General features: G+C 34.1%; 5 protein-coding genes across 7 annotated transcripts in view; 3 read left to right on the top strand and 2 right to left on the bottom strand.

The window, feature by feature from the left end:
* The window catches only part of Pdk1 (Phosphoinositide-dependent kinase 1), a 295,005-nt gene extending 288,581 nt beyond the window's left edge, over nucleotides 1–6,424 (bottom strand). The window contains exon 1 of the mRNA XM_085485199.1: nucleotides 5,523–6,424. Within this exon, the coding sequence (XP_085341325.1) occupies nucleotides 5,523–5,546 (24 nt within the window). The 5' untranslated portion in view covers nucleotides 5,547–6,424. The remainder of the gene's footprint in view (nucleotides 1–5,522) is intronic.
* An 836-nt stretch (nucleotides 6,425–7,260) lies between these two features.
* LOC114935034 (lysophospholipase-like protein 1) lies at nucleotides 7,261–12,363 on the top strand. Of its 2 annotated transcripts, none has more exons than XM_029307791.2 (5): nucleotides 7,261–7,483; nucleotides 7,634–7,758; nucleotides 7,957–8,217; nucleotides 8,444–8,669; nucleotides 10,865–12,363. In XM_029307791.2, the coding sequence occupies exons 1-4, from the start codon at nucleotides 7,396–7,398 to the stop codon at nucleotides 8,666–8,668; spliced, it is 699 nt and encodes a 232-aa protein (XP_029163624.2). In that variant the 5' UTR covers nucleotides 7,261–7,395; the 3' UTR covers nucleotide 8,669; nucleotides 10,865–12,363. The 2 variants fall into 2 exon arrangements, with proteins under 2 accessions (XP_029163624.2, XP_029163623.2); XM_029307790.2 differs by having other exon boundaries at nucleotides 8,444–8,686.
* LOC114935032 (uncharacterized) lies at nucleotides 12,364–19,404 on the top strand. 2 transcript variants are annotated; one of them, XM_029307787.2, is made up of 6 exons: nucleotides 12,364–12,429; nucleotides 12,644–13,176; nucleotides 13,421–13,800; nucleotides 15,287–15,622; nucleotides 15,976–16,210; nucleotides 16,305–19,404. In XM_029307787.2, the coding sequence occupies exons 3-6, from the start codon at nucleotides 13,722–13,724 to the stop codon at nucleotides 17,116–17,118; spliced, it is 1,464 nt and encodes a 487-aa protein (XP_029163620.2). In that variant the 5' UTR covers nucleotides 12,364–12,429; nucleotides 12,644–13,176; nucleotides 13,421–13,721; the 3' UTR covers nucleotides 17,119–19,404. The 2 variants fall into 2 exon arrangements, with proteins under 2 accessions (XP_029163620.2, XP_029163619.2); XM_029307786.2 differs by having other exon boundaries at nucleotides 12,767–13,800.
* On the bottom strand, nucleotides 19,024–20,411 carry LOC114935033 (RRP15-like protein). The gene is made up of 3 exons (XM_029307788.2): nucleotides 19,899–20,411; nucleotides 19,604–19,823; nucleotides 19,024–19,313 (listed from the first exon to the last, which is right to left on the bottom strand). The coding sequence occupies exons 1-3, from the start codon at nucleotides 20,330–20,332 to the stop codon at nucleotides 19,185–19,187; spliced, it is 783 nt and encodes a 260-aa protein (XP_029163621.1). The 5' UTR covers nucleotides 20,333–20,411; the 3' UTR covers nucleotides 19,024–19,184.
* Nucleotides 20,412–21,107: 696 nt separating this feature from the next.
* Nucleotides 21,108–26,467, top strand: LOC114935029 (uncharacterized). The gene is made up of 3 exons (XM_029307784.2): nucleotides 21,108–21,646; nucleotides 22,923–25,293; nucleotides 25,433–26,467. The coding sequence occupies exons 1-3, from the start codon at nucleotides 21,443–21,445 to the stop codon at nucleotides 25,579–25,581; spliced, it is 2,724 nt and encodes a 907-aa protein (XP_029163617.2). The 5' UTR covers nucleotides 21,108–21,442; the 3' UTR covers nucleotides 25,582–26,467.
* Nucleotides 26,468–26,883: the final 416 nt, after the last annotated feature.

Genomic DNA, 26,883 nt, shown 5'->3' with positions numbered 1-26,883 from the left:
ACATTGATCTATCTTCACTTAAAGATTTTTATTCGCACTTGGAAATATCGTGTCTTTAATATATTAATGTGGCACCTGAGTTTAAAAAATTAATTTTTTAATACGGAAAACGACAGCATTTCGATCGCAAGCCTCGTCAATGTAAAAATCGAAATTTAAAAGCCGAGAGTATTTTCTACATAACTTTTTCGCAGACGCGCAACTCGCCGAATCTCTAAAATAAACCGATATCGCGTAAACCAGCTATATGAACATTACACTGGATTTATAAATAATTAATTTCTTAATACTAAAAATGATAGCATTTTGTTTATAATTATATCTATTAAAAATTTTGTTTAAACTTTTATAAATAAAATATTAAAAAATTTAAACAATGCACTAGACTTTAAGATATCTCAAATCCGACTTCGCAGTCTTTTTAAAAATCGTTTGTAATTGATTGTACTGATTTTCGTTTCGTTTGTCGTTGTACGGTTTAGAAATAACAAGCGTTTAAAAAAATGGTCAAAATAGATTTTTGTCAACCTTAAAGATTTTTTAAATCTGCTTTTACCATCAATATAAATTTCGATTGCAATTGCTACAAACAACTACTACGAGACTGAATCATCTGAAAAAAGAAGATTTAAGAAATCTTTGAAACAGACAAATTTCAATATCCATGAATCATATGTTTAAACAATTGCAATTTCTGAACTGTGCAACTAAAGACAAATCAAAAATCACTACAAATATCTACAAACAATTCTAAAAGAGACTGCAAAAGCGGATATGAAATATCTTAAAGTTAAATGCTGCGCATTTTCGTAATATTTCGCTTTAAGATCGAAATCGATCTATCTTCGCTTAAAGACTTACTGTTATTAGAAATGTCACGAGTTTAATTATGTGAATCTGGCATCAAACTTTCTTAAATTAATTTTTTAATACGGAAAATGATATAGTATTTCGTTTATAGTCAATGTAAAAATAAAAAATCTTAAAATTATGATCAGCACTCGACTTTAAAGTCGAGTGAAACTGACAAATTTTAATATTCACCACATGTTTAAACAATTGCAATTTCTGAACCGTGCAACTAAAGACGAATCGAAAATCATTAATCAAACATCTACAAACGATTCTAAAAGAAACTGCGAAAGCGGATATGAAATATCTCAATGTCGGGTGCAAGTCATTTTTTTATTTTTTAAAATTTCTTTAATAAAATGCAAACTAAATATTTGACACTACAAACAAAATGCTATCATTTGCCGTATTAAAAAATTCATTATTTTAAAAACCGGGTGTCAGGTTCATATAGCTGCGTAATCCACCTGTCTCTTTCTCTCTCTCTCTCATCTTGTCGCTTCTTTATCGTCGTCTCGAGAAGCGCTTCATCGTATTCTCGAAACTGTGTCGATGCCGGGGCTGCTTGACGAGAATTCGACGTGCAAACAACCTCATAACGAAATTGGCCGTCGAGCGTGAAAATTCGCAAATATAAACTCAACCGAATGTACTATCGGTGGAGGAGAAAGAGGGAGCACCGTCACGTAATTTTTATTTATTTTCGTCAGAACGCGCGGCGGATGCGAAAAACGCAAATAAACACGGAAAGCTCGCTAGTCGAGCAAAATTTTCTCGACATTTAGACGTGTGAGAGCTCGCCCGTAAAAACTTCTCGGGCGAGCTTTAAGATTTCGCGATAAATAAAATTCGCAGCGCAAAGCCGTGGCAAGCAAATATTTAAATGACATGCTAGTATGATTTCGCAAGTCGTCCATTACGTAGGCGTGTGAGAATGTTCCTTCGTATACGAAAAGTGTATACACATGTGGGCGCGAGCGATGCGATCAATTTCGGAGAAATCCGGAGAACTCTATTTATCGATTACGCGATAGATCGTCCCGCGCATCTGTGTACTACAAGAGAGAGATTAAAAAACAAGGGAAGGAAAAAAAAGAAACGACATCACGTAGATAAACTGCGAGAGGTGGAATGGCTCCATTGCGCGACGCTCCACTTAACATCTTCCTCGAAATAATTTGAAATATGCAAATACAATTGGCGCACGCATTTGCGTGCGACGCGAGGGAGAGTGTGTACGCTCGGACGAGTGTATATCGCGAAGAAAGAGCGAAGAGAAAAGAAGAGAGAAAAGCCAAGAGAGAAAGAGACAGAGAGAGAAAGAGAGAGAGAGAGAGAAACAGGGTGAAGACTGCGCGCATATATATTCGAGTGGCTCACGGTTCAGTTCTCTCGGAGTCAATCTAACTTAACATGCAGATGCAATACGTGGAATCGAGATGATACGGCACGGACGAAGCGAGGGGAGTCACTCTTGACGTCGCTGTCCTTTCCATACACCCGTCTTTACCGTAATGTTGTACTTTTCTGATCGATAACATGCAGTTATCAAGTCGATTACTAATAGCTAATAAAGACCGAAACCGAACATTTATTTCGAAGAGTCTGAGTCTCAAATTCGATAACAAAATTTAATTTCATTCAACATATATTTCGATTTTATTTAATATTTCAATTTATATAATATAATATTTTATACATTATAATATTTCAGTTTATATATTTCAATTTTGAAGTAAATAATGTTGATCTGAGGAGACTGATATGCACGTTGTTAGAATTTTATGTCTTTCTTTGAAATATTAAATACAATTAGTACTTTTTACAAGGAATACGGTCAAATATATTAATTCCGAAGAGTTCCAAGCTCTTTCTCTTGAAAGCTCAATGCATACAAATGACACTCGTATATCAATTAAGAATACAAGAGAAATATCGAGGAATATTCATCGCGAGATTAATTCAATAGCACTCGTGAGCTTAGCGAATTTCGCTTTCAGACGCAAATACAATTGAGAATTAAGCGGAAGAACATCAAGGCGTATATTCAATCCACAATTTATATAATCTCTTCTGAAATTTTGCGAAAATCTCTCGCAAGTGCGCGCTTACGATACAATACACTAATCACTTTAATAAATGACGATACTAAGCTATATACATATTTCGAGAAACCCCAACAGAATTTTCTTTCAGACAGAGCTAGCTCTCGAAGTAGTATCTACTTTCGAATTTCAAGTAGGTCAGATCGATTATGAACACCCTGTGTGTACCATTACTATTTCCAGCCGATCATCGCTAGGAATGCATCAGCCGCGGGGAATCATCGACAGATCCGTCCAGTGACAATCACCGTACGACCTCGTTTTCGAGAAATCAACATCGATGACGCCGACGTTTCACGCCGGTGAATCATGTGAAACGTAAACGACGATTGCGCAAGCGGCGGCATCATCAACCGACGCGAAGGCGTCGGTGTATATACGAGCATAAACAGTAGATAAATCGACAGAGAGAAAGATAGATAGATGGACAGATGGAGAGAGAGAAAGAGAGAGAAATGAACCGAGAGAAGAGCACGAACCGCGTCATCGAGAGCCTAGTATGTGAAACCAGGACGGCTCATTGCATTTCCATCTGCTCCAATTCGTGCACGTCCTTCCTAATACGCTAACGAGAAAGGATATCGGGCGAAAATCTCCAAGTTTCATCCTCTTTGGATGCACCCGAAGATGCAAACACGTTACCGCGAGGAATTCGAGAATTTCGAGTTTCTACGATTCAGATGTTAAAGAAGATTAAGAAAGGCGCGAATTAGATCATTGCGTACGTAATATTTATTTTGTGTATTAATGAGTGATTTATTTTAGATAATTTTCAGAAAATAATTTAGATTCGACATTATCAAATTATTTTTAGTACATATATGTAAACATACATATATATATACTAAAAATAATTCCATAATGTCGACTCTAAATTATATATATAAAAATAATGTTAATTATTCGATAAATTTGAATACTACATCATATTTTAATGTGTGCACTGCAAATTTTCTTCTAAGCAAATATTAAATTATATTATTCTATTTATATAAAATATAATATCGAATCTAAATTATTTTTATATAAATGGAATATAATTCAAAACAATAATTTCGTAGAAAAAAAATTTATAGTTGCACATATCACACATTAAAATATAATTTAGTATTTTATCGCGGAACTAAAATTCTGATGCAACAATAAAATAAAAGATTGTTGGCTTGTTAATCGAGAAGCTTCTCAACTCGTATGAAATTGGACAAGTTCCAAGAATACAATCTTCTGCGATCTATATTCTGTGATCTATAATCACATAATCGCGATATAATCTCTCATAACTTAGCGTGATTGTCTGAAATAACGTACCGCTTCCGCTGCATTTTTATCTCAATCTTTTAGCACCACAAAATGTGTATCTACTGCTTTTAAACGTAATTTCTTCTCATATAACAGTCTGAGTAAAAATCGCGAGGATAAGATCAGCAGAAGAGTGTAAAAATTGGAACAAAATATAGATACGATTAAAAGATCATTATTTATCCGCACGAATCATAAAATGAATCCGACATCGACAATTGTACACGATTCGAAATCGAGATGTTTTCCTAAATAATATATACTGTATACACAAATCGAAATTATGGTGCGATTTGCAGTGGCATATGGTCAAATATAAAATTCATTGAAATAATGTTATATAATCAGAGAAGAGATTATTTTTCTCTCAAGAAAAATATTTTTTCCTTGGGAGTGGAATGACGCTCGTAATGCTTGGGGATATAATAATGTGCGCTTATATCTCGCTGGAATACGCTGACGACGATTACTAATCTTACGCAATTCTAACGCGACCTGGACGCGACCGACAATTTTCTCCGACCTTTACCTAAATTTTATTATTCTTTTTTCCTCGATTGCTTGCACACATCTTAACAATGTGCATTCACCGATTGAAAAATGGGAATAAATTTCGCGCGTTTTGAAATAAATTATATTCCGATAAAGATCAGCTGTTCAAAGTGTTCATACTTGATCAATTTTCGACATACAAAATTCTATGTTATCTTAAAACCAATATTATATTTATTTATTGCATGCTAAAAGTATCCTTATAATTTCATCTTTTTATACCCTAAATTAATGTCGCAAATTTGGCAAATATAGCGCATCGACAATACCAATAAAAATACAATAACACCCTCACTATACAGGTGTTAAAAGGAATGAGATCAGAGCAAGGAGCACGATTCTACGAGAGATTGGGGACCGTTGGCGTCATCGTTATTCGTGACGTCATCGAGAACAGGTGATAGTCGCTGTCAGCCGAGTGACGTCAAAAGCAGAGCGGACATCGAACCTCGACCGGCGCGTTTGCGCAGGCTGCACATTTGTCGGATGCGAGATGCACGTACGTGACATTTGTACAAAAGCCGAAGCAAAATTTATATGCATAAAATGATTACGAGGACAAACGATTCTTGACAGGACGAAATAATAAAAATAATCACGTGTCGCGTGACAGCGGCGAATCGCAAAAGAGCCGATGACAGCCAAGTAACCTCGCCGCGGTCCGCAATCACTCGCATCGTCCGATCTCATTTTATGGAAAGTGTCATGACTCACTAGTGGCGCAGGATTGTCGGTCATGCTTCGAGGTAGCCTTCCGCGGCGGCGGCGTCCTTCTCAAGCGATGGTCCTCTTGTCGAAATGCACGCGCACTCACAACACTGCACTCGAATTCTTGGAAACCGTCGCGGCCATTTTAACACTATGGCAATGCTATATGCAATAACCGAGTGTCGCGACGTAATCGGGCATCGAGCTGCCACCTCGCGATCGCGAACGGACTTTCCAACACTGTACTTGTTTCACTTCCCGATCACTAGTTTTGACAGGTTACTGTAATACCGATACTCGTTAAGTAACTCCAATGTTACCTTCCATCTTGTTTGTATAAATTCAGTACTTCTCATTTCGTCCGATAAGATGACGATAGCAGTACGATAAACTTTTTCAAACATTTTTTTGCTAACAAAGGATGCCATTTGCAATTACAGATGCTTCGTTTGATTGAACAATTAAGAAATCTATGTTCATCGTTTTATGCTGATTACCTGATTAGCTGATCGGTCAGTCAAAATAATCATAACCGCAATGGCACTAGATTAGATCAAATATTAGGAAAAAATACAATTAAGAGCCGATTAATTGAAAAATGATAATTTAAATTCACAATAATGGCGTACTTTTACTGCACACTCAACGAAAAAATCACACGAAAAGACACGAAGACGACGTCGAAGATGTCGACCGGCTTCCCGATACGAATCGCCGGTTCGGATATTCGCGACCATAATATAGTCTGTTTATGAGCTCCGACGTCGTCACGAACGTTTGGCACTTTGCTTTACGTCACATTCGCGATAATTCGGCACCGAGAGACTCACTTTTAACAGTAATACGGCGAGAAACACGGAGTGTCTGGACCACGACTGTGAGGTTTCGGCGCGAAGACTGTTACTGAAGATTATTGAAGGTATGTACTTCGAGAATCGCAATTTGGCCTCGATCGATTTATCGATATATCGGAACTGAGCCACGGGGTGACATCGCGAAGTGTCATGGCGGATGACTTGCGCGCCACTGACTCACGCGGAAAGTCTCGGTACCACAATATCTCAGGCCTTCAATCTCCCATAATTTAATTTTTATCAATTTCGATGAATTTGCACTTGTCAACGAAAAAATCACACGAAAAGACACGAAGACGACGTCGAAGATGTCGACCGGCTTCCCGACACGAATCGCCGGTTCGGATATTCGCGACCATAATATAGTCTGTTTATGAGCTCCGACGTCGTCACGAACGTTTGGCACTTTGCTTTACGTCACATTCGCGATAATTCGGCACCGAGAGACTCACTTTTAACAGTAATACGGTCATATTAAACGTCAAAATAACGTCATTTCGACGTCGAATGGCGTTAGCTTGCTACCTGGGTAGGACACTTTCTTCGATACTCAGGCACTCGCGGAACTCCTTGTCGACGCTCTTTGAGAAAATTGTTCAGTCTATCGCGTCGAAACACGGCACTCCCGAACTTGCAGTCCCGTTTATTCGCGTTACTCACTTTTAGACAGTAAAAACGGCGTAAAACACGAAGTGACTCGACCTCGACTCTGAGGTTTTGGCGCGAAGACGACTAATGAGATGCTATATACTGAAGACACACTTCGAGAATCGCAATTTGGCCTCGTTCGATATATCGATATATCGGCGGCGAGCCAATCACAGCGCAGGAATAGACTCGCCATCGAGCGCCATTTCTCATGTATTATTCAATTCGATGACGCCTCTATTACATTTTTGTCAATGACTGTTCTATTTTGCATATCACGATATATCAGCAGAAATATATATTGTTGCTTTTATTTTTATGCGTTGATAATAATTTTAGAAAATCGAGGCGGACAATAAGTCAGTTGTTTCAAGAAAATGACGGCACTCGCGAGAATCTCACAAGCAAATATTGTGCAAGCTACGAAAAAACATACAGCTACCGTATTTTTCTTCCACGGTTCCGGTAAAATAACATAGCAATCTGTCTGATCATAATGCAAAATAAACAAAAAAAAATGCAATGAAGCTTTTAAAGTAAAATTCCACTTTAAATAAAAATGAAAAATTTTATATAATATTGCTTTGATTGTTAATTATGTTTTATTATTGGCAGGTGACACAGCAGCAAATATCAAAGAATGGGTTGATATTGTTAACAGAGAGAAACTGCAATTTCCTCATATAAAATTAATTTATCCTAGTGCGCCTAGTCAACCTTACACACCAAATGGCGGAATGGTATACTTATGATTAACCCTAGAACATTTGTAATAGACAATTTTTTATTAATATTAATATATACAAAATATGTGTTTATATAAAAAGCTTTTTAAAAGCAAATCAAGACTAGCAATTTTCTAGTTAAAGTTCCAGGATTAAACTTATTGATTTTATAGCAAGTGTTTTTCATAAAATCTTACTAAAATTCTATTTTAGATGCAAAATGTGTGGTTTGATCGCATGGCAATATCTAATCAAGTGCCAGAACATATAGAGTCAATTAATTCTATGTGCCAAAATGTATCAGAATTGATTGATAAAGAAGTAGCCAATGGAATTCCATTTAACAGAATAATTTTGGGTGGCTTTTCGATGGGTGGTTGTCTTGCATTGCACTTAGCATATAGATACAAAACATCTATAGCTGGCTGCTTTGTTATGTCTTCCTTCCTAAACAAAGAATCTATAATTTATGAGGTATATTTATACAATAAACTTGAAAATATTTTACATAAACTAAAATAACTTGTAAAATAAAGTCAATATGATACATAATACTTGTGTATCAACAAATAATTATAAAGAGATTTCGTGAAACTAAAATTTTTATAATATATTTTGTGTACTGCAAGTAAATCTTTATTTTGTTAACTATAAAACTAGAAATTAGTATTATTTTATTTATTTATTAATACATTTTTAGCATCTAAAAGCAAAGCCAGAACATAATAAAATACCACTTGTTCAATATCATGGTACAACAGATACTTTAATTCCTATTGAATGGGGTGAAGAGACTGCTAAAAATCTGAAGGAGCTTGGCGTGAATGTGAAATTTATACCGCTGCAAAATATTGACCATGAATTGAGTAGAGCAGAGATACAAAGTTGGAAAGATTGGCTCCTCAATATCTTACCAGATAAATAATGTATGTTAATTTTAAAGGTACTAATATATTATTTTTATCAAAAATGTAAAACATGTTTAAGTATATAATATATATAATATAATTATGTTGGTTAAAAATGTGTATATCTATAAATTTATCAATTATTAGGGCAGAGTTGGATAAGATTAGAGTAACTTTATAAAAGTAATTTGTAACTATGTTCTTTTTTAAAAAATTAATTTATTATTATTTATTATTAATTTCAAAAATTATAAGTTATTTTTGTTTCTTTTTAATAGTAAATTATACATATACACATACATAAAATTTATTACACTTTTAAGCGGTTTTTTTTTTTAATTTAAAATATAACGAAATTGATACAATTTTATTACTAATATTGCTATATTTAAAAATCTAGAACTATCAATATATTACTCTTAATAATAAGATATTACATTACATAACGATTTAACGATTTTAATATTTTGAAAATTGGGGTTAATTAATTTCATAACTTGACATTATTCAGGATATGCATGTACTATAATCATTTAATGATATAATAGCATGTTCCATCGTGGAGGCTCAAAAAAATTGATCATTTTAGTAACAATATGAATTAACATATAAAATCTAATTTTAATATATAAATATATGTATATAATGTATAATGTTATATATATATATATATATATATATATATATATATTGTATATATTTATGATAAAATATGCCATTATGTTATCATTAAATTATAGTACATGCACGAATAATGTCAAGTTATAAGACTGATAATTGACCCCAATCTTCAAAATAATAAAATCATTACATATCTTATTATTTTACTGTTTTTTAAGTGAGAATTTTCTTTCTTTTGTTTAAACATAATACATCATATTACAAAAAGAGTTTAAAATTTACAAATATAAAAAATACTCTAATGAATTAAAACTGGCATATTGCACCAGCTTGATTGATTTGATAGATTTGAAAAATTATTTGACAAGGAAAATAATAATTTGTCATTTAAGTAATTGTGCGTAATCGCATAAAACTATTTAAAAGCTTTTCATTGATTCTATAAATATTTCCGTTATTTAATAAAACTGAGAATTTGAATAAAATCGATGCTATCCGCTTGACCTGCTTTTTATATGAAACGAACAAGCGTGCTCGTATTGTTACTCGTAATTATAATATTTTTCTCTATGAAAATTTTTTGTCACTAAATTAATCTACTTTTGCATTATTATTTTTTAGAATATTAATTGATACGATTGTCAAATTTTTATGGAATATGCTTATAATTTATTTTATGTGAATATTACTCGGATAAATTCTTTTCCTTTAATTCTAAATGCTCGAGATGCGTTTAAACATTAATCGTTGAGATTCGGAATATATGTATCATTACTCAGCAAATAACATGTAAGCGACATTACGAGCAATTTAGTGATAGATTTTATCAGTATGTTGCAGTAGATTAGCATTAGTCGCGTTTTGTTAGACATAACGCTTATATTAAATATAATATTATAGTAGACTAGCAGAAGTCAAGCAAATATGCTGAGTATGTTGTGATATAGATTAAGCGTTTAGAGATCCTAAATCTTGGTCCTTGGGCCGTTTGGCCCTCGACATCGTAGAAAAAAGTAGGTCTGCAATAACGATGCAGGGTGGTTGCAGTCACCCTGACCTTTTCACTTCCTCTTTTCTATTCCTCTGCTATTCCTATATAGCTAAAGTTTGGCACTCATAATACTACTTTGGTTTTTGAATTAAAAATCACACATAGTTTTTATTACGAGTTACACAGTTCTTGTAAAACATATGAAATCAAATTTAAATTCAAATGTTTAAATTTTGATATACATATACATATATATACATATATATATATATATATATAAGAAATTATTTTTATTTAAATGTTAATGCTAATAAAATTTAATTTTCTATAAGGATAAAGAGGAAAAAATACAAATCAATTTTTGGAATATATAGATTATAACTGTTAACAAAAATTATTTTAGATGAAATAAAATATATTTTCAATCGCGTTTAATAAAATTATATTAAGAATATATACTGAATTCAATCGATTGTCGCATACATATTTACTTTTGCAATATATATGAATTTTTTTTTTACTTTGGAAAATTGATTAATTACTACTCTTCAATGTTGTAAATGATGCAAAATTACTGGAGTCAAAATTTTTTAAATTACAGTATTTCCCTGCACCGGAGATTAGGATCACAGAATCCTCCCTTCTCCAGTTTTTCCTACCATCCCCTTGAGCGTGGATATACACGCATGCGACGAGAATAAGGAAGGGGAGAAACGGCCGACGAGTCCATCGGCAACGAGTGCGCAGTGAAACGAAGAGAGTGAACTGCGACGGAATTGCTGCGCCCTTCGGCTGACTCCGGATGGGGTGGGTGGTGGATAGCCCCACTGGCCTGGCGTTCTCGTTCTCACCACCGACGTCGCGTCATGACACGGACGTTTATTTTTCGTCGCAGTATCGACTTTTATGAGAAAGATATAAAGCACACACGTTATCAGTTATTAATTACGATACAAAACACCCCGATGTGAGATCGATGTTTAATCACGAGGAACTTGCGAAGAGGGTGAACATAAAAGGTAGCGGATTAAAGTGCGTATTGAGCTAAGAATATTCCTATAGGGGAAAATCTTTAAAAAGGAAGGAGAGAAAATACATACACATACGCGCGCGTATAAAATACGTATACACATTAATTTATATACGGGGTGGAAAACTTGTATTATAAAACGAAACGATATACATAATGATGGTGACTTTTGCGGTCAGCAGTTTCCGCGGAGTGAACGTAATAAAATTGTAAAAAAAAAGGATGAACGCTCATCGACGCGCAAATAAAGTGATTAATGTAGATGTAGCCTGGACGTGTCGAGAATAAATCTGGGTCATCACGAATGGATCTCTCGATAGATAGACCGAAATAAGATTTTATCACTTTCTCTATTAAAACAACAAGATTGGAAGTTGAATCTTTAGGATGGATGCAGTTGAGTGCTAAATGCTGAAGATGAATTTACGTTATTAAAAATGTGCTTTTAATTTATAAACAATATAAAAAAACATCTTGGACGATATAAAAAACTTAATTACACATTAAAGAAATGCATATCCAGAGAGTAATATAAACTCAGACAAGGTAATGTGAGATACACGTTAATTAATAATTTAATAACAGTAATTATATTTACATAATATTAATTACTTTATCGTACGACTTAATTAGAATATATTGTGTAAATGAGATAATCGCTGGTGATATTAATATAATAAAAGACGAATATTTCATGGTTCGTCGAGGAAACAACATCTTTCTTATTAGCTTCTGACAAGTGCGTCCGAAGAACGCGCCCGGTGAACGCTCGACGGTAAATAATATGGCGTGTGTTGGTCCGCAGTCGGTGACGTCAAGGACTGAGAGATATGTCGATGGTTCGATGTAAAGAGGGCAACGAAAGTGGATACAACGAAATTTCCCAAAGGACGTAGAATAAATTTCCCGAAGGAACGAAAAAGAGAAACCAAATCGATGTTACAGAAATAATAGAAACGAAAAGAAACAAGATATTCGTGCTATAGAAATAAAGACAAATGGAGTCTCCATGTTACCCCGAAGCAGTATTTATAATAAAGCTTTTTAAATCATTTTGAATGATTCTATTTTTGAAGAAATCTTTTTCGAAGCAAAAGGAATGTGACGTGATTCAGCATTCGTTTCACAAGATTGAAGTAAGTCTTTTCTTCTATCTTTTTACATTTTTCAAGATTTCTTCTCTCTATATAATATATATTTTATAAACATTTTCTACAGACTTAAATATTGTAATATTTAAAAAAATACTATTAACAAACCAATTTTTAAAAATAGAAAAAAAACGTAATTGATTATGTATTTTTCTTGAGAAAATCTTATTAATATTTATCTTTTATTCTCAATTTTCAGACAAATTCTCAAAATTTCTTTCGTAAATATGGATGTAAAGCATTTTTCTTAAGAGAGAAGAGAAGATCGAGTTGATTGTATCGATTTTTCACTTGAGAAACTTTTAACTATCTCTACAAATAGGGCGGACATCTAAGAAGCGTTTTGAAGGGGTAAATCAAGATAAATCTCAAAGTGGTGGGTGCTGTGATATACAAGGGTTGCAAGAGGGACAAGAAAGCCAAGAGCGGGGTCGCGACGAGTGGCTTTTCTCCCGATTGAGAAATAGAGATATCGTCGTAGAAGCAGCGCAGAAGGTTGATACACACAAAGTGGGGACGTTCTGGAAATGGGTCAAGAGTGTTTCTGAAGAATGACGATGGCAGTTCTCTGTCTCCACTTAATGTGTTGAATAAACCGCGCGAGAAATCAACGGAGTATATTATGCCGAGTTATCGCAAATATATTATTAGTCATGCTAAAAAAAGAGACAGTTCTCTTACCGAAACACTGCGAATCCAAATTGTGCCGTTAATGTAATAAGTGTGAGCGAGGTAAATGTGCGGACTGTTTTGGTAAAACTATAACTTGTTTAATTATTATAAATTAAATTCGCGATTTCATGATAGTCGACTATTTTTCAATTATTAATAATAAAAATCGATTTTCAAGTAAATTAAAAACTAATGTGAGGTGATTAGATTTTTAACTCGGAGTGCTATAAATCAAATCGTGCTCACTTTCTCGTGATTTTACGATCCTTTCAAAAATATGTTATTCCTGTGTGTTAATTTCCAGATTAACAAATTCGAAAAAAGTGCAACGATGTTAATACCAAAAAGCTAGCTGATCTTCACGATTTAACGAAAGGCGAACTTGGAAATACAACGAAAATCACAACGCGGATGCTCAAGTTTAATGACGCGCAAGAAATGCGTTTATCGCAGCGGGAATGCATCCAGTCGAAGTCGATCCACATGTTGAAGACAGCGGATTGTCAATGTGATCGCATCGTCGCCTCCATCCTCGCCGTTTGTCTTGGGAGGACATAATCCTCTTCTCTCACGCAGAAAGATCCATCAAATTCTCAATCATTTTCATGGTTTACGGATCGCGCAGAGTTACGGAGTCAGCAACCACCACGGGAATCGCTTGGCTTCACAATATTACCGCCCAAGGTGATCATTCTTGTTTGATTTTATTTAAATTATATAATAAATATCACTTACGTGTGTGTGGTACAAATAAGTCTTGTATAGCAAACTTGTTGACCTGATGATTTACATTTTGCATATCATAATTTCTTTTATAATCTCGTATTTACAATGAAATTCGATTAGAATATATAAAGCACATTGCAAAATATATATAAAGATATTAATAATATAACAGAAATTTATAGACATGAGAGAAACGAGCGAATTATAATATTTTTAGATAAAATGCTGATAAAAAAATTATTTTCTTAATTTGCATGCTCCTTTTAGATATTGCTTATGCAGTTATTATTATTTCATGCTATCTTTAGCAACGGTATAGGAAAAGAATACTAACGAAGAGACTATAGATTAATTAGACTGCGATTTGTATTTCTCTGCTGAATTAATCATACTAATCAATACACCTGATAAATTATTCACAAGACTTGCATTGTTTTCATTAATAATAAATTATACAACATATAAATAATTGTTTACATAATTTGATAAATTATATAAAGTAAAAACTTATAAGAAATTAATAATAATAACTATATTAAACTATTTTTATCACACAAAATGTAATATATTTCAATAACAAAACATACAATATTCAAAATAATACGTAATAATTAATCAAAGAGAGTGAATTTTAATTTCTCATAATATATAATTACTATATAAATAATTTGGCAATGATACAACAAGTTACTTGCATTATCATTTTCTTGAGCTACAAGACTGGTCAATTTCTCATCAGGGAGGTTGTATTTATTTTTTTAACGATATCTTTAATCTCGGAACGCCGCATGCTGGTCATGTAGATTAGGCGATTGTTATAAAACTTCTTTACACGCGAACGCGCGCGATTGATCGACTGTATTCAATGCTTGCCCTACTCTCTCGTTGACTATGTAACATATTACGATCACCGCATAGAGCTTCACTTTCACCTCGTGTCCAGGGTGAAAACTATGAAATTTGGCCTATTAGCATAAGAGAGAGCCCATATAGGTAACAGTTTCATTGACGTTTACATAACATATTCATCGTTATTCAGAAGATGTACGATATGTAAGAAGTCGATTAATTTGACTTTAAAATTTTTGTCATTTTAATATATTAAATTTATATATAATATAATTTATTATTAATTCATAGGCATATACATATACCCCTATATTATTTTAAAAAAATGGATTAAAAATCTCCAGTTTTTATGTTATTTTAAATTTATATTATCAATAACTATTTTATATATTATTTTATATATTAAAAATTAAGAAATTATAAGACAAATAAAGTCTTGTAAAAAATTTTAAATTACTTAAACAGTTTATGAAAATTTTTAGATCTGTAAGAATATGTATCTTGTATGCATATGTATAATATATAGCCTTGTACGTATCAGTTCAACATAATATGCATAATATGAAAAAGGCAACTAATTATATTAATTTATTAGGCGAAATGAGCAACAGCGGTGGATTCGGCGTCGGCGTAGGCGTTGCCGGCGGGCCGACCCTCGCAGCCGCTCAGCAGGGTCAAGGGGTGGCTGCCCTCTTGGTGATGCTTGCCGTTCTCTGCTTCATCTTCGCTTATTGCTGCTGGGGTGCGCCTTTCTGCCGGTCCCTGTGCAGACGACATTGCTGCTGTCGTCTAGAGGATCCCGAACCGGATCCGCGGTTCGGTGGCAGCGATCAGGCGATGGTTGCAACCCCGACGATTATTCTCCTGCCGCATGGCAGAATGCTCGTCGTCGATGGTACGATCTTCACACAGTTCCAGGCGGATCCCACGGGTAAAATTTAAAATTTTACATTTCCAGATATATAAATAAAATGAACTAAAGTAATTAATCATTTGGAAAACAATAAAATAGAATAAAACGTAAGAAACAAATTTTTCTAGAGATTTGAAATATTTTCCCCTCTTTCTCTTGAAAAAATTTAACAAATATGTTGAAAAAAGATTAAATTCTAATGTATTATTTTATTATGAAGGAAGCATATGCAGGGAACAATTTGTTTTAACTGTCCTGATCTCAAACATTATGGAAAGACTTATAATAGATAGAATTATGTTATTCTTGTAAAAATTTCGCTAAATCTTTTAGAATGTATAGGAAATGTACATTTAATATTTTTGTGGCAGGTTTGGATTTAGTGGAACTGGGCGACAGTGTGTTACGTGCTCAGAGAAACCCACGAAGCGTAAATCGCCACCAGTTACAAAGTAGTCAGGGTAGCGTTCTCGAAATGGACGCTGAGACACCCAGTAAGGACAGTTTAGGTTCTGTAGGATGCTTTCCGCCACCTACCTACGAGAGTATTTACGGTAAAGAGGAGACTGATATGCCTCCTTCTTACTCTGACATTCTCCTGCACAGGTACATCATTGCTGATAGTAATATATGTATGAATTAGAGAACCATTAATTATTCCTACATATTTATTATACCAAGTTTAACTCAATTCTTTCAGATTTGTTAATCTGCCGCACGAGATCGACATGCGCAGTTACTGTCGAGACAGCAAAGAGGAGATCGAGATGCAAAGTTTAGATAGTTGCCCACATATCATCGGTAACCCGCTGAACTCGGTACCCGGGTATCACCCTTACGCCACGGTGACGAGTCTGTCCAGCTTGCAGAGCTACCCACGACGGAATGTCTCACGCAATCCGTCCATTATCAGCAATCCGCTGGACAATTTTTACGTGGACAATGAGCTGGGTCTTTATCGGCTCAGTCGGGAAACGATGCCACGAGTTTCTAGTAACGATGCGAATCTCGAGACTTTTCGCGCATCCCACGACGAGGTGTCGTTCCGTATTCCGTTCGACGAGAACGAAAACTATCGACAGGCCGGTCGCAATAATCACCAGATCGCCGGCAACGAGTTGATGAACACGAGAAACCGCGCTCGCAGCGCATCCAGACTGAGCCAAGATAGCCGCAGGAGTTCGTTAAACCGAGACGGAGATCAACATCAGGTCTTCGTCAGATTGCCCGACTCCGAGGAGGTCGACACTGCTATGCGAGATAGATGTGTCGACGAAGATCAGCGCCCTCGAGGATATCGCGAAGATCAAAGCACGAGGAATCCGCGCCTGGATCATTCACAACTGCAGGATGAAGTCAACCGCAATGTCGTTGATGACGATCCTAGGTATTTTGCGAGAAGACGATTAGAAGATGAAGACAGAAGTCGAGACGAAGCCGAAGGAGTTCAATTTCCCGACGAAGAAGCTGGTAATTTTGGCGCACTCGCCGATATTCGCGAGAGCAGAGTGTAACTTAACTTTATAATTGTACGTAATTCTCTCTCAGATTGATAAGAAGAGTTTAAAGTTCGGATTTCTTCAACTTTGAGATGAGATTTTCAAACGTACATACATAGAAGATTTCTAATTCTTTTTAAAACTTAAATCTCTAATTAAATATCAGCGCTAATATGATTTTAGTCTCTTTTTAAAACTCTTTAATTTTTCGCCCAAAGAATGTCACTTAACTCATGTCCTTTATACCAATTTTAAATTTGATAAATGTTATACAGTGTTTCACATAACAGGTAGGGTGTACGAGAGTCAGGTGACAAAAAGTTGTTGCGATAAACTGTGAAGATAGAAGTTATTAGCATATTATTTTATTTTTATTTATATAAACAAATTGAAATCCAGAAAAATTGGAAATGGAGTCAAGAAGTTGTAGTTATAAGTATCACATTGTGCGGAAAATATTATACCATGATGTTAATATAAATTATATATACATATATATACATACATACACACACACATATATATATATATATATATATATGTGCGTGTGTGTGTGTGTGTGTGTGTGTGAGACAATATATAATAATTGTATGTGACACACTAGTAAAATCTGTCACACACATACACATGCATATATACATATATACACATGCAGCATATTTCTGGCAAATGATCATACCGTATGAAACTGAACAACGACTTTTTTTGAATAGTGAAAAGAAAGTTTTTGCGCGATGAGAGAGAATCGGCAAGAATGTGAAGATAATCTTTAATACTATTAAAATATCCCAGACGACGACAAATATCAAGAATGATAGTTAATATTCTCTTACCAAATAATGTAGATAGAAAGATTTAAATGAATATCATGCGATAAATTATATTACAATACTTAAAGTCCTTCTTAATAAAAAGAAAGTACGATTGCAAAGAAATTAACATTGGGCAATTCACAATATAAAAATACTTTTATATATCAAAAATTATTTAAGTTTAAGCAAGAAAATTACAATAAAATTAGCTTAATCCGTCCAGACTTCAACAAATTTCTAAGTTTTACAAAGATTATTGACAACAATTTGAATATTTTCTTTCAATATTTTTTAAGTGAGAAATAGCTTCTATAATTATTAAATAATTATTATGTTTGTGCTTTTTGTATTGTTTGAAGAATAACACATTCTTCTAATATTTACATAAAACAAGTTTAATATTTTTGAAAAAATAAAAAAACTGTGGCAAAAGAAAAAAAGCAACAAAATTTGCATTAAGAATAAAGGGAATGTATCATGCATTAATAGAGATTTCAGAGAAAGTAAAGAAGGAACTGAATATATAATCAGATATAACAAAATATCAAAATATGTTAAATCGAATTATGCATGCAGCAAGTGAACGATAATAACAGTTGATTTTAGATACATTTCTTAATATACACATTACATATGTAAAATAATTATAGATAACTATATAAGTTGTACACTTTGTTTTCCTGTCTCATAATGATAAAAATCACTGACCGAGGAATATTAAAAGAATAAAATCCTGTGCGAAGCATAATACTATGTGCCTTCCTAGTTTTTAGAATGCTAAATGGAGAATATATGTAGATAATGGGATTTTTGTTCCTCTATGGCTAATTATTTCGACCAAGCTTTTTTCGTTTCTTTTAAATCTTCACAATTATAAAATAATGAAAAAATATTGCTTTATAAGATAACCTTAATCTATGAGAAAAAATATCCTCAATTCCAAATATCAATTAATTAATAAACGATATCAATAAATTGTTTCTTTTACGAAATATTTAGAATTTACATTGTACATAAAATATTATACTCAAATAAACATTTAATGAATTATAAAAAGGATAACAAAAAGGAAGGAAGGTCAGTTATAGCATATGAATGCACAAAATAATAAATTGATATAAAGTGTAATTTGAAAAAATTCACAATATATATTTACATATTTACAAAAAATGTTTCCAGATGAGTTAATTATATACACATTCAATGTTGAGATTTTTATGACTATTTAATTATCTGAAAAGAAAGTCATATGACAAGTTTTTTTTATTTTTAATCCACATCGCTGTCCATGTCCTCGAAAGATGATGAATCCTCTTCTTCAGCATCTTTCTTGTCCCAGTCTTTTAACTTGGCTCCCATAACAAAATCATCTCGAAGAACATCCCACATCTTGTCATCCTTTAAAAAACAACCATTTTCATTGTTATGCACAATTGTATATTATATGTAAAAATGTGTATCAAATATCAATAAACATAATTATATATTATGTAACCTTGATACATATGGCATTAAATAACTTATGAATTAAATGTATGTGAATTAATGCATATATTGAAAAAGATAAATCAATATATAATATATTATGCTGCTATACACAAAATTATACTAATATTATAAGAACATTTTAAATGTATTTGAACATTGTTTATATTACATAAAGTAGTGTATAAAATAACTTTATTTACCTTATCTTTATTATTTGTCTGTTTTACAAGTGCTTCAGATTTGACTGTATTATCAAGTGGTATGCTTTTACTGCCACCCATAAGAATGTCGAGAAAGGCATTTTTATCAATACTTTTAAGCACTTGCTCGCGTTTTCTTTCCAATGGTCCTGCTTCTGATAATTTTTTGTCAATAGCCGTTTGTTGCTGTTTTACTGCATTAAATAGCTGTACAACTCCACTGTAAAGTATAGCACAAGAAATTTATTAACAACCAGAAGAGTGAGAAAAAAATTGTAAATGTAATATAAATTACCGTGTGGCTATTTTTTGCAGCATTCTTTCACGTTCTCGATCTGTAATTGATGGTTTTACCCGGATGCCAAGACTCTTTTCCTTTATTCTTTGTTTAGTACGTACAGTAGGCTCTCCTGTTTCGACATCAGCTTCTATTTTAGTTTCATTTTTAATACCATCAATTTCGAAATCTTCCGTCTTCTCTTTTATTTTTACATCGCATAATTTCTTTGCTTTTGCAAGTACTATTGTCTTTTTTCTCTTTGGCTTATTTGTTCTTAAAATCTTCTGCATAGCATCTGCCCATCCTGCGTTTGAAGTAGATTTAGCATCAGGTAATGACTCATCTGTATTGTTCTCCATTTCTAACTCAGCAGATTCATTTTCTTGATAATCATCGCTATCTTCATTTATTTCTTCGTACATATTTTTGTCAGAATGCAATAATTCCATCTCGAAAAAACACGTGGGCAGAATCGTTCAACAGCATACACAAATTTTCTCTGAACGAATGAGAATCAGCGCCACCTGTTTTTAGATGAGCGAACTAAAATCGTCACGTGACAAAGAGGAAGTGATGTCATATTGAAAATGCGCGCGCTTTTCAAATTGATAATATTAAAAGCTAGTGTCACAAGCCACTGACAAGGTCGTCAGTGCATAAGCTAAATGTTGAGGTTACGTGAAAAAAATAGTCACATGACACTAACATTTTTAGATACGTAATATAATTAAATATTGAAGATATTAAGAGGTATTAAACTATTGTACATTTTTTTCATTATTTTCTGTATGTTAATAAATCTTTTTTTTCCAAGTACGATAAAATATGAATATAAATATGAAATGTCATATTAATATATCTAGAATGTAGAATCAAGTAAAATACACAGAATTAGAAAATTATAATATATCAAAAAACTTCTTGATAAAATACTTATTAGAATTAAAATAATGTAGAGGTAATAAAAAATAATAGATATAATTATTAGCATGCAATATAGAGATAATTATTCCAAGTGACAATTATCACGCTATTAAAGAAATAACAATATTTCTTCCTTATTTAATATAAAAAAATATTTTGTATTCAGATTATTTATCTCTTCTATGTTTTCTTAAGTGATATTGCGTGCGAAAAAAACTAAGTTGCATGCGAGATTAAATCTGACAATTAGATCTAATTTCACATGATGCGCAGTTATAACTTTTCCTCGCATTCAACGCATTGTTAAATTATTTGATTGCACTAGATCCAGTTGTGAATTGGCTAAATACATATTCTTGATCATCATCTTAAGCGTGACGTGCAAGAGAACATTTGTGATTCAGCGTGAATTATTATTGTTACATATGGTCGTATCTTGGTTCGCGAAACGCGGCGCAACCAAAAGGAACAGACCCCTGCTGGAATCGACTGGAGTCAGTCACGAACGAACGCGGATGAGAATCGGTTCGGTGTGCAGCCAAGTATGTTGTAGCTGATCGTAATACACAATCACTCTTCAGTTCATCGCGAGCAATCGAACGAGCTAGAACGCGCGAGTCGGCGCGTCCTGCAAAATGGCCAAACAAATAAGTCATGCGGGCTTTGCGCTCCTCTGTCTGGTGTGCGTCCTCGCGCAGACGGCCCGCACGAACCCGGTGAATATCCCGGTGAAAGCGGTGCCAGGAACGTTGTGGATGAAGGCGTGGAAGGCCCTGAATAAACATACACCGACGCATCACAGATACAGCAGCGGCCATATGATAAATGCACAGGAATTGGTGAGTTACGCCCATGCAATTCGCAGATTTTCGCGAAAAAAATTCATGTTATATTATGTTGTACGGAGATGTCAAGTATGATATTTTGCGATGTTCTTGGTTTTTTTTTTTGGTCATCTTCCAAGATGATCGGATTTGTCATAAAGCTTATATTAGATGATGATTCAATCTTTCTTTGTTTGGTGACAGTCAGTGAGGAAAAAGACTTTGTTTCAAATATAATGCATTACAAAAGCTACTGCAGTATGTAACATCAATCTGCGATGAAAGATTATTTATATATTTTAACTTCAAGTTTATGGTGATAATCATAATATGTAAAAGATGATACTATTATATTTACATAAAAATATATAATTAATATATACATAATGTATAAATATATATATGTTCTTCTCTTGAAAATAATCTTGAAATAATATTTTGTATAATGTCTCTTTCATGAGAGATTTCTTGTAGCGCAAAAGGATATAAGAAACTAGTGGTTGCATCAGATGATTGCATAATTATTATATTTAGATTTTCTTTCCTGGAAACGTAATTGATGAATAATTTTCTTAAGAATCAAAATAATATTGTTTCTAATATTTAAAAAAAAGAAGATAAAAGTATTGTTTTTAATTTTATATTAATCCTCAAGAGAATTATTAGTGGAAATTTATTTACAGAATGTTATATTCAGATATAACGTTCTATATGATATTAAAAATTGATACATAAGTTGATATATAAATTTCCTATATTATGAAAAGATAAAAGTCATACAAAATAAACAAAAAGGAATTTTGTTTTATTTGAAACTAAAATGTGTAACTCTGTTATAGGTTCTTGTAAACTTATCCTTGAGTAATATGTGTGATTTTAAACCAAAACTCCCAATAAACTTGGATAAGATAACATTTTTTATGATTGACCAACACACATGTATTCCTACAGATATATGCATATATATTTGTGCATTAATGTATGCAAATGTATATATTTTTGTGCGTTTTGAGGCAACGATAAACTGAGATAATATTCTGGGTTATCAGACTAACTTATATTACTCGGTTGAAGAAATATGTGGAAAGAGTGCTACTACGTAGCAGATTACTGATTTTACAAAATTTATTTCTATTTCATATTATAATGACATAATAATTACTATAATAGCTAGAATAATAAATAGTGTTTTATTATTCCTATCATAATAATCTATCTGGGATAAAATCAATTTATTATGATAGTTTGTATTTTATTTAACGTACAGCTAATTCCATTATTATCATTACAGGAGGAGCCGCCTTACAAGCTATACAAGTTCACATTTTACTTGAACCCAATATGTGGAGTGGAGTCTTGTCCCAGGGAGGCCTGTACAATTGATCTGAAACAAAATAGCGATGTAGAGGACGATGTAGAGGCACTGAATGATTCTATTCAGTGCATGTACTTTTACACGGCCGAAGCGCAGAATGACACGTCGCAGGAGCAACAGAGCTATCAGGATCAGGAAGACTCTCAGACCACTCAGGAGAGCGTGACCGAACAGGTGAATAACAATCGAAGCGTCGAATTGAGTCACGAAATTCAGGAGACTGGCGACGACAACATCAGACCGTTCATTGCTGTGCGCGCTCCTGGTAGCAATTACTGTCCAGGCTGTCCGTACGAGTTGAATCCGAATCTGCCGAGTTTCCTGGTCTTTGGCGAGCAAGCATTGAGATCGATAGACGAGCAAACGACGAGCGATTACAAGCATAAGCTGATAAACATCGTGAAAGTTACTCGCTCGGTACCAGTTTCATCCAATATAATACAGTATCAGCTACTGCTGTTGATAGGCGAGTCTGAGTGTCTGAAGAATGCCCTGGAACAAGAACAGGATTGTCCGTTGCGAACATCCAATTCGCTTAAGCTGTGTTTAGTCACGTTTGAACAACAACCGTGGCAACCGATGTCTCTTAAGATCATCAGGAACAATTGCACGGATGAGGAAAATTCTCGCGCCAATATTAGTAATCAGTCTCCGCAGCCGGATCTGGAGAGTCAGTCTTTGGTGACGGTCAAATATAATGAAGGACAATCGTCGTCCCACTCCGATGTAGCTGATGCCTATGAAGACTTGAAAGATATGCTCGACAATTACACCCACGCGCCATCTTCGACGCCCTCGAAGCGTTCTGAGGAAGCCGTAGTGACGGAACCTGCGATCGTAAAAGTAATACTGAACAGAAGTCAGCAAGACGAGAAAATTGTGGGTTTTACGGACAAAGCAAAGGAATTTGGGGAATTCTTGGAGCATTTTGATCTGCCTGTCAATATAAAAGATGCTGCACCTGATACGCGCGAACCTGTAAAGGAGGAAAAATTTCAACGAAAGAAAATTTCCATGGAGAACTTAATGCTCGAGAAGGAGAATGATAGAACAGATGTCATTAATAGAAGAAAACGATCGGTAACGAAAAGAGGGATAGCCGGTGCACCCAGGCCGACGTCTATAAATGATCCTGAAATTCAACTTTATGCCAACAAAGCACTGCGCAAAGTTTCCGATGAATCGAACGATCCTAATGAACCACTTATAGTGGAAATCAGCGAGGCGAGCGTTCAAGTAGTCGCTGGTACACTTTACAAGATCAAGGCCAAGTTGGGCACTAGCGATTGCCCGAAGGGCACTAAAAACAATTGCCAGTTGCAGGCCGGAAGTGAAGTAAAAGACTGTTTAATATCCGTGTGGTCACGACCGTGGCTCGATCAAGGTTCACCCGAAATAACGGTCACATGTCCCCCGCCATCGACAGAAAGAAGCAGAAAGAAGCGGAATCTACGTGGTCTTAATTACAACCAGAAGATGCTGCAGATCGCCGAGGACGTGAGGACCGAGCAGCTGTTCAACGAGTTCGTGGCGACCTACAATCGAACGTATCCCACGTCGGAGGAGAGAGACCTGCGATTCAGAATATTCCGCGAGAATCTCGATATCATACGGCTACTGCGTAAAACCGAACAGGGAACTGGTCGCTACGGCGTCAACATGTTTGCTGATGTGTCGCGCGAAGAGTTCCGGTGGCGTTATCTTGGTTTGCGACCAGATTTGCGATCGGAGAACGATATTCCTCTACGTACAGCCGAGATTCCGGATGTCGAGCTGCCACCCAGTTTCGACTGGCGACAGAAAGGCGCGGTGACCGCGGTGAAGGATCAGGGAATGTGCGGCTCCTGCTGGGCCTTCTCAGTTACGGGCAACGTCGAAGGCCAGTACGCGATCAAGCACGGTCAGCTGTTGTCTCTGTCCGAGCAGGAGCTTGTCGACTGCGACGATCTGGATGAAGGCTGCAGCGGCGGTCTACCGGATAACGCATATAGAGCCATCGAGAAACTGGGTGGTCTCGAGCTGGAGTCGGATTATCCGTACGAGGCGGAGAACGAGAAGTGTCACTTTAAGAAAAGTTTGGCCAAGGTACAACTGGCTTCCGCTGTCAATATCACCTCGAACGAGACGCAAATTGCGCAGTGGCTGGTGCAGAACGGCCCGATCTCTATCGGCATCAACGCTAACGCCATGCAGTTCTACGTCGGCGGTGTATCGCATCCCTTTAAATTCCTATGCAATCCCAAGAATTTGGACCACGGTGTGCTCATCGTAGGATATGGCACCAGCAGTATGTATTTATTTCTCAATGGTTTTTAACAAACTGTTAAGAAGTTGGAACAAGGTGTACTTGTTTGTATATTTCTTTTCTGCTAATCCAATATTCAAAAATTCGTTTGCAAACGTTACTTAATGTAATATTCTTTTAGATTATCCACTCTTCCACAAAAAGCTACCATATTGGGTCATCAAGAACAGCTGGGGAAAACGTTGGGGCGAACAAGGATACTATAGAGTTTATCGCGGAGATGGCACTTGCGGACTTAATATGATGGCTACAAGCGCCCTGGTTGTTTAATATTGAAATTGACTATATGAATAAGTTACTCATGACAATTAACTTATATATATATATATATATTCGTTCTAAACGAAGTTATACATTAGACATATATATATCTTGTTTTTTTATTTTTTACTAACTTTAAATGTCGATTATCGGATCCGTTCACTTGCCAAATATTTGATAAGTGCGACTTGACCTTATTTTCGCAATTTATATGTATTATAGTATCCACTAAATATGATTCAGCTTATTTTGTAAGTATTTGGCAAGCGTATGAATCATCTGGAGTTAGTTAAGTATATACACAAGAATCAATTGGGAGCAGAATTTAATTTTTTGCATACTTATACTGAAGTGGAAACGATATAATCGTTTACGACAATCCTATTTGTTGAAAAATTCAAGACTATATAGTAATTTGCTGATATTCTACAAATCTTTTGCAAAATAAATAATATATAAATAATTAAAGTATGTTATCATGCAACAATGTTAAGAAGTTAGAACAATTAAAGATATTAAATGTTAAATAGAACTTTACTAAGTAAATTTTAAAAGATAAAAATTAAAGTAAAGCGTAAAATACATCTTGAAGACATTTATGTATTTTGTAATTTTTAAGTTTATTAGAGGCAGCCAGCATTTTTTAGAAGTTTTTATAACAAAGTTGCAGCTTTGCATATAGATTTTGAAGAATAGTTTTGTATACGATTTGTTAATTCAATCAAAGAATAGACTAGAGAGGAAATCATTGTAAGAAAGTATCAATGAAATAAGAAAACAAGTAGTCCATCTTCATTAAGTGCAATATAAAAAGACAACTACATATATGAAACTATGTCAATTTAATATATTCGAAATGTTTAACATATTTGAGTAAATATATTCAAAACCAAAATTAGTGTTATTAAACCTGTAATAATAATCATGTGTGTACGAAAATGAACATAAATTTGAGATTAATTTATAAAATTCTCTTATGTATACATTTTTTTACTTATATTAAAGCGCAAAAATTTATATAAAAAAGAAATTATTTAATTTTATTAAATTTCCAATTCTAATTATAAGTACACAATACACATTATATTGATATACGAGATCAAAATGTATCTGATTAATCGCAAAATTTAAAAATTGTAAATTTATGTCATATATATAATCATCAGTAGACATTCATCTATTTGTAGAAATAAATAATAATTACATCGTGATTTAACTAATATCAAAAAATAATTAGCAGATATTACCAAAAAATAATTACCAAATGTTATCGAAATTTAATTCATATAAACTTCATATGCATCAAAAGTA

The sequence above is a fragment of the Nylanderia fulva genome, unplaced genomic scaffold (assembly GCF_048542155.1).
Source record: "Nylanderia fulva isolate GAGA-0341 unplaced genomic scaffold, ASM4854215v1 Scaffold35, whole genome shotgun sequence".
In the NCBI taxonomy this organism is placed as follows: Eukaryota; Metazoa; Arthropoda; class Insecta; order Hymenoptera; family Formicidae; genus Nylanderia; species Nylanderia fulva.
Note: the sequence above shows the minus strand (reverse complement) of the source record. Positions and strands in the feature narration are given on the sequence as shown.

Excerpts from the sequence above, each read along its gene's own strand:
- LOC114935034 (XM_029307791.2), top strand. The coding sequence starts at position 7,396 with ATGACGGCACTCGCGAGAATCTCACAAGCAAATATTGTGCAAGCTACG. Across the intron at positions 7,759-7,956 it reads ACACACCAAATGGCGGAATG|ATGCAAAATGTGTGGTTTGA; the intron begins GTATACTTATGA and ends ATTCTATTTTAG. Across the intron at positions 8,218-8,443 it reads AAGAATCTATAATTTATGAG|CATCTAAAAGCAAAGCCAGA; the intron begins GTATATTTATAC and ends ATACATTTTTAG.
- LOC114935032 (XM_029307786.2), top strand. The coding sequence starts at position 13,722 with ATGGTTTACGGATCGCGCAGAGTTACGGAGTCAGCAACCACCACGGGA. Across the intron at positions 13,801-15,286 it reads TCACAATATTACCGCCCAAG|GCGAAATGAGCAACAGCGGT; the intron begins GTGATCATTCTT and ends TTAATTTATTAG. Across the intron at positions 15,623-15,975 it reads GTTCCAGGCGGATCCCACGG|GTTTGGATTTAGTGGAACTG; the intron begins GTAAAATTTAAA and ends TTTTTGTGGCAG.
- LOC114935033 (XM_029307788.2), bottom strand. The coding sequence starts at position 20,332 with ATGGAATTATTGCATTCTGACAAAAATATGTACGAAGAAATAAATGAA. Across the intron at positions 19,824-19,898 it reads CTGCAAAAAATAGCCACACG|TGGAGTTGTACAGCTATTTA; the intron begins GTAATTTATATT and ends TATACTTTACAG. Across the intron at positions 19,314-19,603 it reads AGACAAATAATAAAGATAAG|GATGACAAGATGTGGGATGT; the intron begins GTAAATAAAGTT and ends TGTTTTTTAAAG.
- LOC114935029 (XM_029307784.2), top strand. The coding sequence starts at position 21,443 with ATGGCCAAACAAATAAGTCATGCGGGCTTTGCGCTCCTCTGTCTGGTG. Across the intron at positions 21,647-22,922 it reads TGATAAATGCACAGGAATTG|GAGGAGCCGCCTTACAAGCT; the intron begins GTGAGTTACGCC and ends TTATCATTACAG. Across the intron at positions 25,294-25,432 it reads CGTAGGATATGGCACCAGCA|ATTATCCACTCTTCCACAAA; the intron begins GTATGTATTTAT and ends ATATTCTTTTAG.